This window comes from Lactuca serriola, chromosome 7 (genome assembly GCF_051521515.1).
Source record: "Lactuca serriola cultivar US96UC23 chromosome 7, Lser_US96UC23_V15, whole genome shotgun sequence".
In the NCBI taxonomy this organism is placed as follows: Eukaryota; Viridiplantae; Streptophyta; class Magnoliopsida; order Asterales; family Asteraceae; genus Lactuca; species Lactuca serriola.
Genome location: NC_136414.1, coordinates 59,593,436 through 59,617,930, shown reverse-complemented (window position 1 = coordinate 59,617,930; position 24,495 = coordinate 59,593,436). Strand labels below are relative to the sequence as shown.

Sequence of the window (24,495 nt, the reverse complement as noted above, 5' to 3'; positions counted from 1 at the left end):
GGTGAATAAATATAAACCCCGAAGAATCAATCCCGAAAAAAAAAAAAAACTCAAGATCCATTCCTCGGAGCTACCTCTGCGGAATCTACTGTAGCTCCGTGAAATGGATCTTGAGTTTTTTTTATGTTGATTTAATTACGATTTTGCCATTCCGCGGAGCTACAGTAGATTCTGCGGAGGTAGCTCCGCGGAATGCATGTCTATATCTGAAAATGTCTATTTTCATGTCTAAATTTTGGAATTACCCTCTAATTTTTGGCTATTGCCGGTATTTTCCCTTTTTTATGTCCATTATCTATCTATATTTTATTATATATTGTTTTAGGTTTTGCTTTTTAGCTTTTTCAATATTTAGGGTTATAGCTCATATTCGTCAAAAGTAGGGCAATAGGTGAAGTACGAATTTAGAGATGGGGTTGGGCATGGCTTTTATATATATATATATATATATATATATATATATATATATATATATATATATATATATATATATATATATATATATATATATATTATTATAATAGATTGAAAACCAAAATTTTAAGTATTTTTTTAATTTGACAGTTATTTGTTTTTACTTTTAGCATATTTCATTTGAGCTTTACACTTTTTGAATTTGTATATGTGAATTGAATTCTTTGAATATCATATTAGTGGTTTGGGTATTTAAATCATATTAGTGGATTACTTTTAACAGTTAACACATATGTTAAGTTAAGTTGTTCAAATATCCTAATTGTTTTAAACATTAAATTTTTAATAAATATTTACAAACATATATTTTAAAGTTATTAATATAGATTTTTTTTTTTATTTAAGAAAAGCATGGTTCCAACTAGAAAATTTGAATCGGGCTCTTCTAAACATAAAAGAAAACAGAAAGAAGCACAATTTATTGAGAGTCAAAGAGGATCTATGGATTCGTTTATTATCAAAAAAGTTTCGGAATATCATCGCAATGAAGAATTGGTTGGGGAAGAACATAAAGAAAAAGAAGAAGCCGAATTGCATGTGCCAGAAAATATGGATGAGATACATGAAACTGGAGAAGAACTTCACAATGTTGTGGAAGAACTTAGAGAAGAAGAAGTTGAACTCCAAGTGCCAGAAAATATGCCTTGTGTAGATGAAGACATGGACAACTTGAACGACAATAATGATGACAAAGAAGATATTCCGGTGAACATTTATGATCCTAGAAACTGGGACACCCTTGATACTAAATTGAGAGATTTACTAGTGAAAAATGGTCCCATAAGAGATATATTAACAGGCAAACGTCGTAAAGATGGAAGAAATAGACGCTTCCATGCGGATTTTTACAATAAGTACTTACCAAATGTGACATCCCCAAAATCACGGCCAGAAAAAATCGGTTTCATCTATGCTTTTAAAATAATTTCAGAGTAAATTCTTTTGATTTAAAAGAGTTGCGAAATTTGTTCCCAAAAACAAAGTATGATAAAATAATATTTACCAAAGCATTTCATAAAGAAATGTATTTTCATTATATGATCAAAACTTGAGATGTCATGTTCCGATACAGACACAAAAGCATAAACAACAAAAGATAAACCATACAACAGTTACATATATCAACTGGTATAATAAACAAAATAACTTCATGATTCATCCATCTTATGCCCTTGCGCCACTACCTGTAATACAAATAAACTGAGTGGGTCAGGCTTGGGAGCCTGGTGAGCATATAGGGTTTTCAACCCACAATAAATAATTATATTTACTTTTACCAACCAACAATAATCCGATTACCCATTCCTGTTATCCTCACTTTACGTCCCTAAAACAACATCTATCTCAAGGGACCTAATCTAGAATTTTCATCAGGACGGACATTACTGCAAAGGGGTTTCCTCAACAGTAGATATCCTAAAGGCAACCATGAGGGGGATAGAGTACACCGGTGAACACATCATTCACAACACCTACAGGTTATGAGCCTGCTAGCGTTCCACGAGACTGTCTAGAAAGAGTCTGTGGTCGTTATCCATACTCCGCTGAATAACTAGATCAACAACAACAACATCGAGGCCTCTCATCTGTTTATCACATATCAACTATCTATCCATGTTCTACCCAAGATATTAGTAGATAAAAATATATGTTTTTTAATACATAGTTTAAAACCAGTATAGCATTCTCATTCAATACATATTCCAAACAACAAATGAGACACATACTCATAGCACGTATTTCATAGAGAATAAATCATATCTATGAGATAGAAGAGAATGAATATACATTCACACATATAACAACTAAATATACACATAACACGTATTTCGTATAAAATACTTCGTAATTATGCGTTAGAAGAAAGTAACTACACACTCACTTGATCAGAAGATGATCGGACAGCACTACGACTTGTAGAAGTAGTATTCTTCGGTAGATCTGGAAGATCTTCACAAAAATCGGGCTCCTCGCGGGCAGAGCTTCGGCTCGGGAATTTCACTTCTCGGGATCTTCGGGGCTTCGGGACTTGCTTCGGGGCTCGGGAATAATATCGGGGCTTCTGAATATAAGTTGCACACAAAACGATGCAAAACGGGAGAGAGAGGAGAGAATTTGGGCAAAAGAATCGGCTGCAATTGCATGCCTTTTATAGAGGCTGAAGCCTCGCATTACGCTGGGCGTAATGCTCCGGTACGCGGGGCGTACTCCGGATTCGTCGCTGCATGCATCATCGGAGCACTCGAGTGCAAAGTGGGTCACACTTCGGTGTGTACTAGGCGTAGTTCGGATAGGATCAACGACTCCTTCGGATAAGCTTTGGTATGCGTGCCACGATCTTCAAAAATTCATAACTTTCGCATACGAGCTCCGTTTTTGACGTTCTTTATATCCACGTGTAGGCGAGACTACGCTCTACAACTATCGTTTAGACTCCGTCGGCTAATTTTGAATTTATTTTTATTATTTATTTTTAGTAGGCCGGGACAGGAAAACTCCGTTATAAAATCATAACTTCTTCATCTGACATCTGTTTTCGTTTGTCTTTTCACCAATGCACTACTATCAACGAGATCCTTGATTCTCGTTTAGATTGTTTCGACCAACAATCACTCGATCTCGAATTCGAGTTTCGGGCTCCATACTACTAAGCTGAAACTTAGAAAAATCATAACTTCCTCATACGAATTCATATTTGGGCATTCTTTTTATGCACGCTCTCGGTTTAACGAATTCTACAACTTTCATTTAGATCGCTAAGGCTAAATATCGCTCTGACGTAGATTTCACTTGTTACGTCATTCAGCGTTGCCGGTTCTGTACCGAAACCTCGACATGTCATAACTTCTTCGTTATAACTCGGATTTCAACATTCTTTATATATTCGGAAACCTAGTTTCAACTACTACAACATTATCCATAGATATCGACTTTATCTAATATTTCATTTTGACGCTTATTTTTATTCTTAATTAAATTAAGACACACAATTAAGCACAAAACACATAACACTCAAATAATACACTTCTATTATTTCAAAACGGGTTACAAAGGTTAACCTAGACTATTATATCAACATTAATGACAAGCCCAGAAACACAGGCGTTACAATTCTCTCCACCTTAGAATGATTTCGTCCCCGGAATCACACATCAACAAACAAATGCGGGTAGCGACTCATCATGTCACTCTCCATCTCCCATGTGAGATTTGGCCCATTCGTGTGTTTCCATCGGACAAGCACTAACTCGACCATCTTGCGTCGCAACTTCTTAGTCTTTCGGTCAACGATTGTCTCTGGTTCTTCAATCAACCTTTTGTTCTCATCGAATCTCAACTCCGAAAGTGGAATCATGTCGGGAACTTCTCCCGTGAACTTCCTCAAATAACACACATGGAAAGTGTTATGAATTCCATTCAGTTCTTCTGGTAGTTCGAGTTTGTAAGCTTGGTTCCCAATTCTCTAAAGAACTTTAAACGGTCCAATAAACCTTGGACTTAACTTTCCCCTTTTCCAAATCTTATAAGTCCCTTCCACGGCGAGACTTTAAGAAAAACCGAATCTCCAACTTGAAAAGTCATCGGTCTTCGGTTGTTGTCAGCATAGCTCTTTTGACGATCCTGGGCTGCTAACATTCTCTCCCTAATTATTTTCAACTTTTCAGTAGTTTGATGGACTATCTCTGGTCCCATAAATTGCTTTTCCCCAACCTCAAGCCAACAAGACGGCGTACGACACTTTTGTTGGATTAGTGTCTAAGTCCATAACTATTTTGGTATGTACTTGACCTGATGGTGCATGGTCCTTTTGGGTTGCCTTCACCAAAGCAACTTGATAGGATGAATTATGGAGAGAAAGGATTTAATATGATTTATTAATATATTATGAGAATAATATATTAAAGGAGAAATCATATTGTTTAATTAATATTAGTCAAGAATTAATAAGAATTAAGTTTGTGGCTAAAAGAGATTAATTAAACTTAAGGGACTTGAACTGTTAATTGTATAATAGTTGAATATTGAGGTAATGGACTCCATATTAAAGGGGGTGGACGAATTCTATGGGGAAACCCATTAGAAATCGTCCTAGGGCCCTTAAGGAAGGAGTCCATGGGTTGCTTAAGGCCTAAGCATCCAAATTAGGGTTTCCTTGTTAGATAACCCTAATAGCCTCACTATTTAAGGAACCCTTAAGCCCCAAAAACGTGGTGAACCTGTTCTCTAGGGTTTCCACATGTTTTGGGCAGGCTCCTTCTCTTCTCCTCTTCATCCTCTTGCTCTTGGTTTTTGTGAGCCATTATAGGAGTGACATTTGTGACTCTAAGCTTTCTAAAGTCAATACAAGAAGGAATTGAGATTGTTATTGCTATATAACAATCAAGGTATGATCTAAACCCTAATTCATATGTTATATTGATTAGATCTTGGGTTTTAAGTCTTGGATTAAAAGCATGTACAATAGAGAAACCTAGATCCAAGCATTAGAGTTTGTATGAGCACATAGGATGTTCTTATAGCTAAAACCCATCAGTGGTATCAGAGCCTAGATTGGTTTCTATTGTATTGATGCATATTTGATCGAAATCAGCACTGAAAATCGAAATTTTTTGGGTTCTGAGTGTTTGACTCGCCGAGTCACTTGGTGCACTCGCCGAGTCAGGTGTACTCGACGAGTCCAAGTCCAGACTTGACGAGTCGAAACGTCTGACAGCTAATTTTCACGATTTTCTTCCTGTTTTGGGTTTGGATAATTACCATAAACATGTTTTTGTTATAAAATCTGAATTTTATCAATATTTGGTGATTATCCTTACCTAAATAGAAGATAATTGTCAAAATTTAGACAATCATTTGTTTTATTAGATAAAATTTGATTATTTGTAATTTAGAATTGAATTATCTTGTATGAAAAGTTTCAATTTTCCCCCTTTAGGTTTTATAGTTTAAATTTGAACTTAAAAGTTTTGTTTTGAAATTTAAATAGTTGAAACCCTAATGTTTTGAAAAAGGTTTCAAAACTTGCCCTCAAGTTTTGGAATTTAAATTTTAATTAAAAGTTTAATTTTGATGTATGTTTAAATTCTAAACCCTAATGTTTTGAAATGTTTCAAAACTTTCCCTCAAGTTTTGGAATTTAAAAGTTGATTAAAAGTTTAATTTAGGAATGTTAAATTCTAAAACCCTAGTGATGTTTTGAAAAGTTCATATCACACCCTTATGGTTTTATTAATTAATTAAAGTGTATAATTAAAAGAGGTTTAATAAATCCATAAAAGTTTTGGTTTACAGTTGAATTAAAAGTATAATTGTTAAATTTGACCACCTAGTATTTTAAAAGTGTAAAATACACCTTATACTATATATAACATTAAAAGTCTAACATTATATATATGTATGAGTAAAAGTCAGTCTTACCGTTAGTAGGCCTCATTCACGAAGCTGGTCTATAAGGGGTGTTTAAGGAAATTGCCTATAAAATGGCGATTGAATGGGTATCCACTCTTATCCACTGCACTCTTGACTAGTGGAGGGTCGTTAGCCGAACGGGTAGGATAGGACAAAACCTTCCATTATAAGTATAATGAAGTACATAATTAACTAAATGCTTTACAAAATTCCCAATCTTAGTTACTTTAGGCAAAAAGTGAATTGATGCAATTCCATGAAATTACACTTTGTGCCCTTGCAGAGACGTTAGTGGAGCGTGTGTGGTTTACCGGCACTAAATGGTTCTAAGAAAAGGTAGCAAAGGGTGACTCAATGTTTGTCATAGTTCGGTGGAGCGTGTCTGGTTTACCGGCACATCGAATAGGTGACTGTAACATGTGAGGGCACCATGTAAGTTTGCATGGTTATTCACACCCGCTTTGTGATCCTCGGCATCTCAGTCACAAACTAGAGGGGCATATCAAGATTTAAACATGACATTGAAATGTTCAATGAATCTCAAAGGATCTAGGAGTTTTCATAGATTTAAAACTTAAATTAGTTTTTCGTTTTCATGGTGGAAAATTAGTGAATCGTCATTCACTTACCTTCAAATGTTCTGCAATTTGGGTTACGACATTCCTCTCCCGGGTTGTGGAATATTGTGTTGGGTCCTAGCCTTAATATATCATTTGGGTGATTTATTAAGGACTCAATCAATCAACTAACTTAAATTTATTTTTCTCCCGTTTTGTAGATGTCAAAGTTCGATAATTATGGTCTTCCCAAATCCCGTGGAACAAGCATTCCACACGAAGATGATATTCCACGATTCGATCGAGGAACAAGAGATCATGCTTCACTTCCTCCTCCTCCTCCAATTATTCTCCCTAACCCACAAGATCGAAGAATTGAAAGGTTCAATGTCACTAAAACCCTATTGGAAATGAAACATGAAGATGGTAAACCTGTGTGTGCCTACGTTCTAGGAATGAAATCACTCATCGATAGGTTGATAATGTTGGGTGCGTCATTCCCTGATGAGTTGGTGTAACATCCCCCTCTGGCACGTATCACAATATTGTCTGCTTTGGGCCACTCGGCACGAGGACTTCCCAAAGCGGACAATATTGTGATACGTGCCAGTGGGGGATGTTACAAATGGTATCAGAGCTAGGGCACGGGTCGATGTGTTCGATGGGGACGTCGAACCCTATAATGGGGGGTGAAGGTGGGTTAGACCTGATCCCACATCGGCTTGGAAGGAGAAATAAACACTCCTTATAAGGGTGTGGATACCTTCCTTGTCACAACGCGTTTTAAAACCGTGAGGGCAGCAGATCCCATAAGAACTCTGCAGTTAAGCGTGCTCGGGCGGGAGTAGTACCAGGATGGGTGACCCCCTGGGAAGTCCTCGTGCCGAGTGGCCCAAAGCGGACAATATTGTGATACGTGCCAAAGGGGGATGTTACATTTGGCTATAGGCTGGGTTCTACAGTCACTCCCTGAATCATATAATGAGTTCAAAAGAAAGTATTATAAGATGGATCACGACGCAAACCTCATTGACCTAACTTACATGCTCATTACTGCTGAATCAGAAATGATTTGGCAAAGCAATGGAGAACCGACCTGCGTTTGCTGCCAAGAGAAAGGGCGTTGGATACAAGTCTGCCCTAAGAGCCTGAAGAGTCCAAAAAATGGGAGAGTCAAAGAGTATGGTTGTGCTTCAGGTAAAATCCACTATCTAACTCCATTAAGTTTAATGGAAGAGAGGAAGCTTGATGAGAGAGCAAGATGAATCTAATCACGAAGAAGTGGATCTCGATCGCATAGATTTGAAGATTAGATTTTGAGCTTAGAAAGTTATCATAGAGTTGTTAGGAATTTTTCTTTTGACTACATAGTTTTTCAGTTGATTTTGCATTGTAAGGACAAATGTTTTCCGTTGCTTTTATGAATAAAATAATTTTTTATATGACTTATTTATTTATTTATTTATTTCCTTGCAATGAAATCATTATGAAAATTGATGTTTGCATATTTCTACAACGAATGGATAAGATTCTTAATTATGTTAATAGTGGAAATGTCAAGAATTTACCAAATAGGGAGAGTTTCTCATCGCCCAAGTCTCAATTGGACAGAAACTTGGAATCATGCAACTTGGTTGCACGATGAATGAGAAATTTCATATTTGGAAATTAGACTAATTCGTTGACAAAGTGTCAAGTGAAGGATTAGGAGATCGAGTACACAAAGTTGTGTGTTGATCAAGTCCACCACAAGGGTAACAAAAATATTCGTCATGATTTACTAAAGGATTAGTAAATATGATTATGCTTATAAGATTAAGTGTAATTCTGAATTGATTGAAAAATGTTTAAATCAATAGCAGAACGAATAAGAAGAATCAAGTAGGCAGAAAGATAAAAGTTTCTCTATTCTAAGAAGAAGGGAGAGTACCTTTTATGCTTTATGATATGACTTCATGATTAAGAACCATATCTCAATTGATCCTCTAAAAAAATCTTAGTACAAGTGTATGTATAAGAAGAGGAATCAAGAATTGAAGAAATGGTTAAATCAAGAAGTCAATCATACTTCATTCCAAAACAAGTCTTAGAGTTAAGATTGTGACATTAAGTGACAAGTCTTAGAAAGGTTTATAACATTCATCAAATGTAGAATTTGGAAAAAGGCTTTCCTATTCTCACACATTTGAAATTGGAAAGTTGTGATGTCTTGGATAAGACAAAGACCAACTAGGACCAATTTTATGAAATGTTTTGTCTTGATAAAGGCTACACTAACTCTTGAATATTTGTTTGTCAAGAAATGTTTATTGACAATAGAATCTTATATGTCAAGGGGTCAGTGGGAGTCTTAATGGTCTTGAAAGGTTTCAAGAACAAATCAAGAATAAACATTATCGATCATCACTAGCACACGAGTAGAGGTTTACAACCTATCGTGTTGACATTACCTTGTTTCTGTGTCGTTCCAATTGAGTTAATTATGCATGTGAGCCCTATGAGTTCTCATTTGAATGCATAAAAGGCAAGGACCTTGGTCAATTGAAAGTACATTGATAGGAAAGGGTGAGTTGCTTAACTACTTGGAAGACATGGTGGGCAGCTGTGTTACCATAAGGCAAGAAATCAAGATTAAGAAAGTTTGGTCCATATGAGTTTGAATTTGTCGTAAACTTTGGTTTTGACAAATTCACATGGATAGGAACACATACACCATTAAAATCTAAGTGTCATAAGATTCCCTCCTTCATGAAAATGACTGTGAGGAAATGCTTTCACTAAGAAATATTTTAAGAAGATAGTAATTGTAAAAAAATTGTATTCTCGAATTCGATTATGGTTACGATATCCCTTTCCATGATTCGAATTATGAGATTTGGCAATTAGTCTGAATTGTTTAAGACACACATATGAGCTATCTAAGGCAAAGGTGTATAAGTTTAAGAAGCATTGATAAAAGATTATCAAAGCATTGGGTATTAGAAATATGAACTTAAAGAAATTCAATAGGCATTGTTTTTCTGAAAGTTAAGTTGTTTCTGAATACATGTCAAAGCTAGTAGGAGCATAAGTGTTATGTTTATAATAATCATCGTGATAGTAGGAGCATAAATGTTATGATTGCATGATTATTAAGGCAAGTATTGCAAGTTAGCAATATTAATTATAGAAAACAAGAGTTATACTTTGCAAAGTCGCAATGGTTATAAAGTTGTTTTGCTATAACTAATCTAAAGGCTTAGGTTATGGAATGTTAATAAATTTAGTCAATGAAACATAGTGCGTTCTTAAAATTTCGATTATGATTACGACATTCCTCTTCATAATTCGAATTGTGAGAAAGTAGCACATAAAATATTATGGCAGAAGATTGATAAAGTATCAGATCTTTATGTAAGACATTATGCATCGTGTCCAATACGCTTCGGGTTTAGGATCGATGGAAAATGCTATAATATTTAACCATTCTAAAATTTTCCAAATGTCTAGCGCATTTAGAGGGAAAAGGACAAGAATCGGTTTTGACTAAGATAATTAGACAACTATCAAAGGACAATCCAAAGTTCGCCAATGATTGGTCGCTTGTGAATAGTTGGAAGTATGATATTGGAAGGACCATATCGACATTATTAATAATAGAAAGGATTCTATTAAGAATGAGTTGTCATATGAAAAATATGGAAACGTTTCCATATTGGGAATTGGATATTGAGAATCAATGTCTAGATTAGAAACTTTTATGCAAAAGGATGTTCAAAGGAATGTACTTTGAGTGAGAGACATCACATCTAAGGAATTGTATTGTAACAATTCCGATAGAGGACTTTGTAATTTCATTGGCAATAGTCATGGTGACTTTAGTGCAGTGACATTACGTAAGGATCATTGCATAAAATGTTAGAATCTAGCATATTCTATAAGTGGAAAGAATTTGACATTCTTTCACTTGTGAAAAGGATTAGAAGTTGTGAAATGAGTATGATTGGAAATGTGTTCATTTGATCTATTTCACAAAGTAAGAACCATAGGTTAACATTGTGTGCATGCTAAGAGCATGGGACAAGTGTGGTAATAATTCAAGTAAGAAGTTGATTACCCGAAACGACAAATAATGAGTAATCGATATGGTGATAAATAAAGGTGTTTTATTTATACTCAAAGGTTTGAGGCCATATGGGATTAGTATTATTCATGTGTTTCACTTTGCATGTTTTGACTTCCTGAATAATTTAATTGGTTGAGAACAGTCAAATTATTCAAACGGGCCATAGTCGTTCATATGATGGAAGTAGATATGAATGAAGACTGTCGTGAATTGGTGTGTGGATTGTCTAAAGAGCATTAGACATAAGCAAATGTTTGCTGCAACGTTCATGAGTGCTTATGAATATGATTTGAGCATTGGATTAAACCCACGCTCACTTGGATCACTTCATGGATAGTATCACGAGTGATTAGTGAGACGATAACATCTTATATTCTTGAAACCGAGATGTGTGAGTTGTATCTTGCGAATCGGTTGCACATTGATAATATGTAAACGCACCAGTAACTTGGTGTTATAAAACATATTGTTGTGTGTGATTCGGTGAGTGAGTGCAAGCGAGCATTGAGTCAAAGTTTATCCATTCCTTTTATCCAAAGTAGGATAAAAGCGATATATGTGGGCCCCTCGATGATTTAGTGATGGCACCTAAGCGCTTGGCCAAGCCGGGACTAATTTGATGTGTTCAAATTGTAGTCTTTGTTAGTCGTCATAAATCTAAATTCGGGAAATAGCACATAGACAAAGAGAATGATTTAAATCCATGTCTCAGTCTATACGATATTTAGAATGGAGGAATATATGATCCCTTATCTGAAGGACACGCGTATCTGATAAGATCAGAGTTGACAACGGCTTTGGAAAGCTACGATTGCAGATCAGGATCTGAAGTCATACACGGAATAGTTATTAGACTTATCCAAGTGGGAGACTGTTGGATTAGTGTCTAAGTCCATAACTTTTTTGGTATGTACTTGACCTGATGGTGCATGGTCCTTTTGGGTTGCCTTCACCAAAACAACTTGATAGGATGAATTATGGAGAGAAAGGATTTAATATGATTTATTAATATATTATGAGAAGAATATATTAAAGGAGAAATCATATTGTTTAATTAATATTATTCAAGAATTAATAAGAATTAAGTTTATGGCTAAAAGAGATTAATTAAACTTAAGGGACTTGAACTGTTAATTGTATAATAGTTGAATATTTAGGTAATGGAATCCATATTAAAGGGGGTGGACGAATTCTATGGGGAAACCCATTAGAAATCGTCCTAGGGCCCTTAAGGAAGGAGTCCATGGGTTACTTAGGGCCTAAGTATCCAAATTAGGGTTTCCTTGTTAGATAACCCTAATAGCCTCACTATTTAAGGAACCCTTAAGCCCCAAAAACGTGGTGAACTTGTTCTCTAGGGTTTCCACACGTTTTGGGCAGCCTCCTTCTCTTCTCCTCTTCATCCTCTTGCTCTTGGTGTTTGTGAGCCATTAGAGGAGTGACATTTGTGACTCTAAGCTTTCTAAAGTCAATACAAGAAGGAATTGAGATTGTTATTGCTATATAACAATCAAGGTATGATCTAAACCCTAATTCATATGTTATATTGATTAGATCTAGGGTTTTAAGTCTTGGATTAAAAGCATGTACAATAGAGAAACCTAGATCCAAGCATTAGGGTTTGTATGAGCACATAGGATGTATCTCACAGTTTGCACTTTGTTCCATAGAGGTAATGCCTCCATATTTTTAGAGTGGAAACTACCGCTTCCAACTCCAGATCGTGAGTCATGTAGTTCTTTTCATGCTCTTTTAGCTGTCGAGATGCATACGCGATCACCTTATCTCTTTGAGTCAAAACACAACCCAATCCAACCCCAGACACATCGCTATAAACAACGAAGTCTTCAACTCCATCGGGTAGAGATAGAATCGGTGCCTCACATTGCTTCTTCTTTAGCAACTCGAAAGCTTCTCTGTGCTTATCATTCCAAGCATAAACGGCTCCTTTGTGGGTCAAAGCTGTTAATGGACTAGCGATCAAAGAAAAGCCCTGGATAAACCTTCGGTAATATCCGGCTAATCCCAAAAAGCTTCGGATCTCCGTGGGACTTTTCAGTTGCTCCCACTTCATCACAGCTTCGATCTTTGTTGGATCAACCATTATCCCTTCTTGGTTGACCACATGACCCAAGAATTGGACTTCTCGGATCCAAATATCACATTTGGAGAACTTAGCATACAACTTCTCCTTCTTCAAGACTTCCAACACTTCTCGTAAGTGTCTACCATGATCCTTTTGGCTTTTTGAGTAAATTAGAATGTCATCTATGAACACTATCACAGATTTACCAAGGAACGGATTACAAACCTTGTTCATTAAATCCATGAATGTTGCTGGAGCATTGGTTAGTCCAAATGACATGACTAAAAACTCGTAGTGTCCATATCGTGTTCTAAATGCAGCCTTCTCTATATCCTGCTCTCTTACTTTTAGCTGATGATATCCTGACCTTAGGTCGATCTTTGAAAAATAACTTGAACCTTGTAGTTGATCGAACAAGTCATCAATCCTCGGCAACGAATATCTATTCTTTATTGTTGTCTTGTTCAGCTCTCTGTAATCGATGCACATTCTCATACTTCCATCTTTCTTCTTCACGAATAACACCGGAGCTCCCCAGGGTGATGAAATAGGTCTAATGAAACCTTTGTCCAATAACTCCTGAAGTTGCATCATCAGCTCCTTCATCTCCGTTGATGCTAATCGGTAAGGTGTTTTTGCTATTGGCGTCGTCCCTGGTAACAAGTCTATTCTAAACTCCACTTGTCTATCAGGCGGTAATCCGGGAAGATCTTCAGGAAATACTTCCGGATAATCACACACGATAGGAATGCTCCGCATCTCCTTTTTCTCCTTCTTAGCATCGATCACAAATGCCAAATATGATGTACATCCTTTGGCCAAACACTTTCTGGCTTTCATTAGAGAAATGATCCCAGAACTTACTCTGCGTTTGTCCCCATACACCACGAACGATTCCTTCCCAGGAGGGTTTACTTTAACTATCTTCTTTTTGCACAATATCTCAGCATCATTGGTGCTAAGCCAATCCATTCCAAGCACAATGTCAAAACCATTAAGTTCGATAGGCAATAATTCTTCGTGGAACTTATTCCCATTCAGATCAATGAGGATGTTCTTCATGCGATGGCTAACAGGCACAAACTTGCCACTAGCAACTTCGACTAATAAAGCATCATCTAGTCTAACAACAGGCAAAACTAGTTTTCTACCAAATTCATGTGATATAAAGGAAGAATTGGCTCCAGAATCAAACAAAATTTGGGCAGGCAATTCGTTTACGAGAAAAGTACCTGAAGCGACATCAGTTTCATCCCTCGCAGCTTCCAATGTCATCTGAAAGGCTCTCGCCTTCGGCTTTGGTGGAATGTTGGGCTTTGTTGCCTCCTTCTTTTTCGAACAATCTCTCGAGATGTGCCCCTCCTCACCACAACCATAGCAGACTTTCTTGGTGAGAGTGCATTCGTTGGCATAATGCCCTAGCTTTCCACATTTAAAACATGTGGCCACCACTTCACATTTCCCATGATGCTTCTTCTTACATTTGTCACACCATTTCGCTTCGCCTCCTCCACCTCCTCTCGAACTAGACTTCGAGAATTTACCCTTTTTGCTGGACCCTGAGGGTCCATCGATTTTCCTCTTTTCACCAACCTCTAACCTCTCCAAACCTTTCTCCCTGATCTGGGTCTCAACATTTCTAGCAACCCAGATGGCGGCTTTCAATGTGGTTGCTTGCTTAACCATTGGACCATAGTCCGTTGGTAGTCCGAGGGCAAACTTGTTGACCTTAGAGAGTTCTGTTGGTACTAAATATGGGATAAGCTTCATCTTTTCTGTGAAACTAGCAGCGTATTCAGTAACGCTCAATTTCCCCTTCTTCAAATGCTGAAACTCATTATTGATTTCCAGAAGGTCCTGCTCGGAGTAGTATTGCAAATTGAGTTGCACCACAAAGTCTTCCCAAGACATTTTGCTCGCTTCTCCCTTGGACATAGATTCAGCTAACAACTTCCACCAACTCAACACGCCAGATTTTAGCAGAGGGATCGCAAGAGCGGTCTTCTGCCTGTTGCTGCATTCGCAACTTTCAAACATTGTCTCCATTTCGGAGATCCAGTCCATAACTTGCACAGGCGTCGGGCTTCCGGATAGATGATATGTGCATAATTAGTTAATTATTTAGCATACATTTTTATTCATTTTTAACTAATTATGTGTATAATGTGGACAAAAGGTACTTAATAATGTTTAAATTTTGTTTTCAATCCAAAAGACATGCTTGGGAGTGAAAGAGAACAAGGGGAAGCAATTAGAGACCAAAGAATGAAGAATGAGGGACAAAAGCCTTCCTACTCGGCGAGTTCACGAGCCTACTCGGCGAGTCCATTAGAATATTCCAGAAGATAAGTCAAGACTCCTGGTATGAGACGGATAACTACCATCTACTCGGCGAGTTGGGTCTGCTACTCGCCGAGTACACCCTGTTTTGTGATAATTATAAATACCAAACTATTATCCGATTGGAGAGGACTTTTGGCGATTTTGAGAGCTGAACCTGCGAAAAAGAACCCTTGGAGGATCTAAGGAACCCTAATCTTCAATCCTTTGAAGAATCAAGGAAATTAGATTAATCATTCCACTTAGCTTTAGGAATTAAGTATGTTTAGCTTAGTTAAATCTGCTTTTGAGTTTGTTTTTATCATGACTATGAACTAAATTCGTTTTGTTTCTGTTGGGGAAGACTAATTTACTCCTATGGTTTAGAATATACTTTTTGATTGATTGTTATTTGGTGATTTTATTAAATTAAGTTTGTTAAAGAACCTTATGCATTAATGACAACTATTTTCTGTTAATTGGAAGGTAATTAAGCTGCATGAACATCTCTTAATTATTAACCTCATATGTTATGTGAACACTTTATCATATGCTTAAGAGTAATGAATATGAAATTAAGATTAATTAGAGAATGGGTAAATTAATGTGTGAGCTTGTTTGAGAAACCAACAAACAAGAGGTTAATTGGAACACCAACTTAATTAACCAATTACAAATCTTATTTAATCCAAACAATTGAACTAGGGAATTAATTAGTTTAAATAATTGGCCACTGCTTGAATTGATTAATTGTCTAAGGGTTAGGAGTAATGAACATGAACCTAACTACTATAGTTGGTAACCAATAATAATTAATCTGTCATTTAAATAACCATAGGAGTGAATTAGTTGAACCTAAACAGAAACCCTTTAATAAATTTGGTGAATTCGTCATTTGCTTTAATTGCTTAGTTAGTTAATTGTTTTAAGTGCTATGTTTAAGTTTCTAGTCTTGTAAAACTAGAGAAAAAACCCTTTACTTTTATTACTTGTTTAGTTAAAATTAGTTATTAGATTAATTTTCGTTCCCTGAGTTTGACACCCTACTTACCCAACTATACCACTAAAAGACAGGTTCACTGCCTTTGTGTGCTTAATTTATTAACTAAAAGTAGGATTAAAACTAGCTCGTTTTACACACATCAATAGACATGGTGGTTTGGATGCCATGAAATCCTTGTACTTACACCCACGCCCATCATTTCCTCCATATTGGTTGTTGTGTCTAACCACCAGTGGGTCATCTTGACCAATGATCCCACTAAAGTTTTCTCCTTCAGACTGCCCTCCATTCTCCTCGGGCTCTTCCACTTGAATTAACGGTTCTTCACGATTCTGCCTAAGCAGACGTCTTGTTTCTTCCATCTGACGATCCAACATCGTTTGAATCATCATTTGTACACCAATAATTCTTATCGGCTCAGGTGCTACTGCTATGACAGGTATTTGCTTAATCACTGGTAGTTGATTCCTGTTTTCATCAGCATTTCCGACTCCACTCCTCGTTCTCACCATTTTTTGATCTACACACTGAATAAGGTAAAGTTAGATCCTCATCCATGATAGATAATTAAATCATCCTTATCACTCCGAAACGTTTACATGCTAGTTCTAATATCGTAGACGTACGCTTAGAATCCTACACACATAAGGTTTCCAGATCCGGTCGGCAACATACCATAGATCCGAACAAATAATATCATATATGGCAACATATAACTTTTAGCACATAAAAACATTTTAGGCAACTTTCCTAAGATAAACTAATGCTCGTGTCTATAATATATCAGACACACATCTCACAATCTCCACTTAGCATTCTAAGTTCAAGTCTAGAAATCCTACAAATTCCTAGTTCACTTAAACTAATGCTCTGATACCAACTGTGACATCCCCAAAATCACGGCCAGAAAAAACCGGTTTCATTTATGCTTTTAAAATAATTTCAGAGTAAATTCTTTTGATTTAAAAGAGTTGCGGAATTTGTTCCCAAAAACAAAGTATGATAAAATAATATTTACCAAAGCATTTCATAAAGAAATGTATTTTCATTATATGATCAAAACTCGGGATGTCATGTTCCGATACAGACACAAAAGCATAAACAACAAAAGATAAACCATACAACAGTTACATATAACAAATGGTCTAATAAACGAAATAACTTGATGATTCATCCATCTTATGCCCTCGCGTCACTACCTGTAATACAAATAAAACTGAGTGGGTCAGACTTGGGAGTCTGGTGAGCATATAGGGTTTTCAACCCCAATAAATAATTATATTTACTTTTACCAACCAACAATAACTCGATTACTCATTCCCGTTTTCCTCACTTTACGTCCTTAAAACAACATCTATCTCAAGGGACCTAATCTAGGATTTTCATCGGGACGGATATTACTGCAAAGGGGTTTCCTCAACAGTAGATGTCCTAAAGGCAACCATGAGGGGGATAGAGTACACCGGTGAACACATCGTTCACAACACCTATAGGTTATGAGCCTGCTAGCGTTCCACGGGACTGTCTAGAAAGAGTCTGTGGTCGTTATCCATACTCCGCTGAATAACTAGATCAACAACAACAACATCGAGGCCTCTCATCTGTTTATCACATATCAACTATCTACCCATGTTCTACCCAACATATTAGTAGATAAAAATATATATTTTTTATACATAGTTTAAAACCTGTATAGCATTCTCATTCAATACATATTCCAAACAACATTCCAAACAACAGATGAGACATATACCCATAGCACGTATTTCATAGAGAATAAATCATATCTATGAGATAGAAGAGAATGAATATACATTCACACATATAACAACTAAATATACACATAACACGTATTTCGTATAAAATACTTCGTAATTATGCGTTAGAAGAAAGTAACTACACACTCACTTGATCAGAAGATGATCGGACAGCACTACGACTTGTAGAAGTAGTATTCTTCGGTAGATCTGGAAGATCTTCACAAAAACCGGGCTCCTCGCGGGCAGAGTTTCGGCTCGGGAATTTCACTTCTCGGGATCTTCGGGGCTTCGGGACTTGCTTCAGGGCTCGGGAATAATATCGGGGCTTCTGAATATAAGTTGCACACAAAATGATGCAAAACGGGAGAGAGAGAGAGGAGAGAATTTGGGCAAAAGAATCGGCTGCCCTCGCATGCCTTTTATAGAGGCTGAAGCCTCGCATTACGTTGGGCGTAATGCTCCGATACGTGGGGCGTACTCCGAATTCGTCACTGCATGCGTCATCGGAGCACTCGAGTGTGAGGCGGGTCACGCTTCGGTGTACGCTTGGCGTACAACTCTACGTTGGATGTAGTTCGGATAGGATCAACGACTCCTTCGGATAAGCTTTGGTATGCGTGCCACAATCTTCAAAAATTCATAACTTTCGCATACGAGCTCCGCTTTTGACGTTCTTTATATCCACACGTAGGTGAGACTACGCTTTACAACTTTCGTTTAGACTCTGTCGGCTAATTTTTACTTTATTTTTATTATTTATTTTTAGTAGGCCGGGACAGGAAAACTCCGTTATAAAATCATAACTTCTTCATCTGACGTCCGTTTTCGTCTGTCTTTTCACCAATGCACTACTATCAACGAGATCCTCGATTCTGGTTTAGATTGTTTCGACCAACAATCACTTGATCTCGAATTCGAGTTTCGGGCTGCATACTGCTTAGCTGAAACTTAGAAAAATCATAACTTCCTCATACGAAGTCAGATTTGGGCATTCTTTTTATGCACGCTCTCGGTTTAACGAACTCTACGATTTGCTTTTAGATCGCTAAGGCTGAATATCGCTCTGACGTAAATTTCACTTTTTACGTCATTCAGCGTTGCCGGTTCTGTCGCGAAACTTCGACAGGTCATAACTTCTTCGTTATAACTTGAATTTCGACATTCTTTATATATTCGGAAACCTAGTTTCAACTACTACAACATTATCCATAAATATCGGCTTTATCTAATATTTCATTTTGACGCTTATTTTTATTCTTAATTAAATTAAGACACACAATTAAGCACAAAACACATAACACTCAAATAATACACTTGTATTATTTTAAAACGGCTTACAAAGGTTAACCTAGACTATTATATCAACATTAATGACAAGCCCATAAACACAGGCGTTACACCAAACGGGGAGAAGCATCATAGAGATTGGCTTGTTTACTATAAGGATCTTGATAAAGTATTTTGTTTCTCTTGTAAGTTGTTTAAGAAGAAACCACAAGCAAGTCATCTAGCACATGAGGGGATAAACGATTGGGGGCATCTTTCCCGTACTTTGAAGATGCATGAAAGTAGTGCGGAACATATCCATAATATGTCTCTTTGGTTTGACTTACGAGCAAGGCTAGAAACTAACAAAGTTATTGATAAAACTTTTCAATACGAAATCAAGAAAAAGACTAAACATTGAAGGAAGGTATTAAGAAGGTTGATTGCATTAGTGAAATTTTTATCCAAACAAGGCTTGGCATTTCGTGGAAGTAATGAGAAGTTGTATGATGAAAATAATGGCAACTTTACGGCTTTAGTTGAAATGATCGCAGAGTAGGATTCAATATTGGCTGAGCATATTCGAAGGATACAAAATAATGATATTCATTATCATTATTTGAGTCACAAGATACAAAACGAGTTAATTTTTTTGCTTGCTTCTGAAATTAAAGATACAATTGTGAAAAGAGTTAAGGAAGCTAAGTACTATGCAGTAATATTGGATTGTACTCCAGATATTAGCAAACAAGAACAAATGACACTGATATTGAGGTGTGTTGATGTATCTTCCACTCCTATAAAGGTTGAAGAATATTTTTTGTAATTTTTAATTGTTTGTGACACCACAGAGCAGGGGCTATTTGACTCATTGGAAAGCTTACTACAAGATCTTGATCTTGACATCGATAATATCAGAGGGCAAAGTTATCACAATGGATCCAACATGAAGGGAAAACATAAAGGTGTACAAAGAAAACTTTTGGATATTAATCCTAGAACATTTTACACCCCGTGTGCTTCACATTCTCTTAACTTGACATGGTCAGATATGGCAAACTCTTGTGAAAAAGCATCAAAGTTTTTTGGAGTTGTTCAACGTATTTATACATTGTTTGCTGATTCGACAAAAAGGTGGAAAATTTTAAAAGACATATTACCGAAACAAAGTCTCACTTTAAAATCATTGTCAACTACAAGGTGGGAAAGTAGGATTGAAAGTGTGAAAGCAATAGTTACTCAAGCTCCTGAAATAGTAAATGCTCTGCATAAACTTGTTGAAGAAGAGACAGACATAAAGATCATAAGTGAAGCTACTTGCCTAGTAGAGTATGAACTTGGAAGATTTGATTTTATAACAGGTATGGTTATATGATATCATATATTGGCTAAAGTAAATAACCTGTGCAAACAACTTCAGTCTGAGACTATGCGTATTGATGAGGCAATGAATAGTGTGGGAGCACTTATTGATTTTTTTAAAGACTATCGAGAGAATGGGTTTGAGAAGGATTTAGATTGTGCGAGAGCTATAGCTTCTTATTCGGAAATTGATCAAGTGTTTGTTGAGAAAAATAATAAAAGAAAAGTTGTTAAAAAAAGACATTTTGATGAGAATGACATTGGGTCATCAGAGCCGGTACAGAACTTTCACCTCAAGAGTCATTTAGGATTATTTTGTGTACACAGTTGATCAAGCTATTGGTTCATTGGAGCGAAGGTTTGAACAATACAAACAATATGAAGACATTTTTGGTTTCTTATTCACAGCAGAAAAGTTGAAGTCAATGAATACTAGCGAGTTAAAGTCATGTTGCAAAAATCTAGAAAAGAGGCTGCAAAATGGGCATATCTCAAACATTGATGTTGATGATTTATTCAACGAACTGGAGTTGTTACAAAAACATTTACCGGTTGAACACAATATAGCTAACAGAATACTAAATTTCCTAAAAATGATGAGCACTTATCTAGTTTTTTGTCTAGCATACAGAATATTATTGACTGTTCCTATTACAATTGCATTAGCGGAAAGAAGCTTTTCAAAACTAAAGCTTTTAAAATCTTATTTATGCTCGACCATGTCTCGAGAGAGATTAAACGCTTTGGCATTGATTTCGATTGAGAACGAGTTTCTTGAGAATATTGATTATGAAAGTCTCATAGATGAATTTTCTTCTAAAAATGCTAGAAGGTCAATGTTTAGAAAATAATAACGCGTTGTTTTTTTTTTTTTTTGAAAAGTTGTTTATAACAGTGTGACAGTTTTATTTGATTACTAATGAGTGATGAAGACATTATTTTGTGGTGGTGAATTTATGAGATGTGTAATTTTATGTTTTGAATTAGTGGTAGCAAATGTAGTTAATAATATTTACAAGAAATTTTTATAGGGCTTCATTTTAGTTTTTGCACAAGACCTCGAAATGTGAGGCCGGGCTTGTGTAGCAATCACTTAGATTACTCAAACTTGTAATAAATAATGTTATGGTTGGATAACTATATTAAAATACCAATGAAAAGAAACAAAAAAAAAATACAAGAATCTTGAACATATATATACCCAATGCAATAAGAGCACATAATTTAACCTAGAAGCTTAGCCAATTCATCCACTCTAAGTGTAGCTTGTGGGACCACGTCTAAATAATTCTCCTTCAAATCCTTCTTTCTAGTCCTAGAATTAGTTTTCTTACCTTTCTCACCTTCTTTAACCTCGGAAACCACTATTCCGACCTCTTCCCCATTGCTTTCCGTTGTCTCAATTCCTGTCTTCTTAACCCGATGGTGTCTAAAAGCCGGCCCCGGAATCGCGGATTCCGCAAACGCAACTGCCTTTGCATAAACCGCATCGGCATCCAAACAGGAATCATCAAGAACAGTTGCAATTCCCTCTTGTACTGCCTGCTTTAAGAGTGATACCACTCCCTCTAAACATTCTTGATTGTTATTTTCAGATATAGTAGGTGATGATTTTGTCTCGTCTTCGATGTTCTCGGGTGTAGAAATTATGATTTCGGTTTTATCGCAATCTTCTTTTGTTACGCTTTCGGGTGATGATTCTAGAGATGGTACAATGGAATCTTTAAGATCGGAACCGGAATCGGAATTGGAATGGGCATTGGAATTGGAATTGTTTACTTCATGGGGCTCGTTTTCTTGTGTGAACATTGATTTCCAAGATCGCCCTCTCCACATGAGGATGTGTTCATGCTCGAATGAAATCAAGACACACGGGACAAGATCCTGAAATGTTGAAAATGATATATTACCAAATGAGGGCAAATTTGTAAATGACCATTTTACCCTTACACTCAACAACAAACAAAAACATCAATTTCTCACATACCTTTAATTTTGCACCAATCCTTCGATAATCACTCCCATTCATTCCTTCACAATTTATTCTTACAATATCACATGCTTCAAATGCCTCTCTAACATTTCTAACAAGGTCACAATAAACCCCATTTTTCCCTAAAACACACAAAAAAAAACGATTTATAATCAATTTCCTTGATATACAAAACACAATAAAGTCTATAAAAAAAGAAATTGCAAATACATGGGCTTACCAAGCTTGCATATTGGGGTTAATTCGCGTCCTTTTTTGCGCATTTCATTTGCTTCTTCAAGTGTTAGTCCCTCTGGGACCCGTTGGATTAACCGAGGGTAGACAGGGGTAATGGGTTTCCATAACATAAGAGGAAAAATAGGGCGAGTTTTGTAATTATAATTTCTACCCCTGAAAAGATATATAACTCCTCCTTTGCTATATATTATTTTCCCTCCTGTTTTTTCCTGTTACATGATGAATTTTTTAGAAAAAAAAAAGAGAAAAAAAAAAAAAAGAATAGTGTAACCAACCTCTAGTTGTTGGCGTACATTGTCCATGTCAACTGTGCATACACCTTTGCATTTGATTTTGCAAACCCTCTTTCGTTTCCAATGAGCATGAATATTGTCCAACATATTGTGTGTCAAACCATCTCTACCTAAAATATTAAAACTCCATTAGTAGATGAAAAGACAAGTATTCTTGCCAATTGATCAATCATGTAACAAAATCATTAACCAATGAAAAGCATAAACATACCCATATTCAATTGTCTATCTGATTTTAAACATCCTTTAATAAGAGCATCAATTTCCTCCTTAGACAATGGCTCCCCCAACACCTCTTCTCTTGATTGTACATACTTAGGACCCGACCCGGGTAAAAACGGACCTGGAGCTTGAACTGGCTTAACCCCCTTCTTATGAGGTGGAGGCAAAGTAAAGGAATCAAATTCAATCTTCTTCTTGCCCGGTGGCAGCGGCTTTTTCCCGGTCCACGGCCGCGGCATGGTTCCCGGACCAAATGGTGCTATTGGTGGCTCTCGGAGTTTTATGGGTTTAACTTTGGGGGTTTCTGTATAACTATACTGAAACTCAAAAGGGGCTTCAGGAATTATGTATGAGAGTCCGTTGTCACCGACTTTTATACCGGTTTCATCTTCGATTTGATTAGGAATTTTTCTAAGCCGTACAATTCGCTGGAATGCTGGATGAGATGAGGGTTTAGGGTTTTGAGGGGGTTTTGAGTATTTTGACTTTTTACCTGGAATTGAAGGGCGGGAAGGTGCTGATGGCGTCCCGGTAGACTTGAATGGCGGCGGCGTGGTGTTGGTGGGTTGGAGATTGGCAATTCTTCCGGCGGACTCGAAGCGTTTGTGGAAACGTAGTTGGTCTTCCGTTTCTTTCTGAGTAAGGTCATGGCGGATGAATTTCTGTGCGTTGGCGTTGTTCCACCGCGAGAAGCGGATTTCGGTGGCCGGACGGTGGTTGTGGTGGTGGTTAGACGGTGGTGGAGCGAAAATTGGGAATTGGATAATGGTTTTTACAGTTAGAGCCATTTTTGAGGATTTCAGGTGAGCTTAGTCTGTTTGTGGAGGAAAAGGGGGAAGAAAGTAAACAATCATAATCTAAAAGGGGTGAAATTGAAAATTATAAAAAGTAAAGTTTTATTGGCAGTTTTCACCCTTGAGGATTTAAAGTTAATAAATTTTCCATGAAACTCCTTTTAAGCTAGTAATTAGAATTGTGTACACTTTTTCCCCCCTTCTCATTAAGCATGCAAATCATGGGAAATAAATATTAATTCGTGTCGCTAAGAGATGCAATCTCAAAACCTTTGTGGGCTAAATTTGGATTTTGAAGCCCAAAGCCTTTGTGGGTTGTCCAATTTTTTTGTTACAAACCTTTATGGATTCCGGGTCAACAATTTAACTAGGTTTTTGTTAAACCCGGTCTGTTCAATCCGGTTTGTGGGTTTTTGTTAAACCCACAAACCTTTGTGGGTTGTCCAATTTTTCTGTTCAATCCGAAGCAAATCCACCCGCTCATGGTTGAGTAGCTCTTTACACTGGGTTTCAATCCAAACAGTTCGACCTACCGAGTCGACTCAGATTTTAAAAATTGCTTGAGACTACGAGGGTTGTGCTTTACAAGGGTGATTGTTTTGGTTGCCCTGAGAT

At 36.7% G+C, this 24,495-nt stretch overlaps 2 protein-coding genes across 2 annotated transcripts; one reads left to right on the top strand and one right to left on the bottom strand.

Moving 5' to 3' along the window:
* The first annotated feature begins 825 nt into the window (after positions 1 to 825).
* Positions 826 to 21,192, top strand: LOC145064011 (uncharacterized). Its single transcript, XM_079011542.1, has 5 exons — positions 826 to 1,341; positions 19,611 to 19,784; positions 19,836 to 20,345; positions 20,400 to 20,640; positions 20,750 to 21,192. The coding sequence occupies exons 1-5, from the start codon at positions 826 to 828 to the stop codon at positions 21,190 to 21,192; spliced, it is 1,884 nt and encodes a 627-aa protein (XP_078867668.1).
* A 257-nt stretch (positions 21,193 to 21,449) lies between these two features.
* Positions 21,450 to 23,900, bottom strand: CAF1 (RNA-binding CRS1 / YhbY (CRM) domain-containing protein). The gene is made up of 5 exons (XM_079010034.1): positions 23,076 to 23,900; positions 22,847 to 22,974; positions 22,555 to 22,780; positions 22,329 to 22,456; positions 21,450 to 22,225 (listed from the first exon to the last, which is right to left on the bottom strand). Exons 1-5 carry the CDS (start codon positions 23,872 to 23,874, stop codon positions 21,566 to 21,568), a joined length of 1,941 nt encoding a protein of 646 aa, XP_078866160.1. The 5' UTR covers positions 23,875 to 23,900; the 3' UTR covers positions 21,450 to 21,565.
* Positions 23,901 to 24,495: the final 595 nt, after the last annotated feature.

Coding starts and splice junctions, on each gene's coding strand:
- LOC145064011 (XM_079011542.1), top strand. CDS start 826: ATGGTTCCAACTAGAAAATTTGAATCGGGCTCTTCTAAACATAAAAGA. Junction 20,346..20,399: donor TTGATTTTATAACAGGTATG/GTTATATGATAT, acceptor AAACAACTTCAG/TCTGAGACTATGCGTATTGA. Junction 20,641..20,749: donor ACAGAACTTTCACCTCAAGA/GTCATTTAGGAT, acceptor TCTTATTCACAG/CAGAAAAGTTGAAGTCAATG.
- CAF1 (XM_079010034.1), bottom strand. CDS start 23,874: ATGGCTCTAACTGTAAAAACCATTATCCAATTCCCAATTTTCGCTCCA. Junction 22,457..22,554: donor AACCCCAATATGCAAGCTTG/GTAAGCCCATGT, acceptor TGTGTGTTTTAG/GGAAAAATGGGGTTTATTGT. Junction 22,226..22,328: donor GGATTGGTGCAAAATTAAAG/GTATGTGAGAAA, acceptor TCAACATTTCAG/GATCTTGTCCCGTGTGTCTT.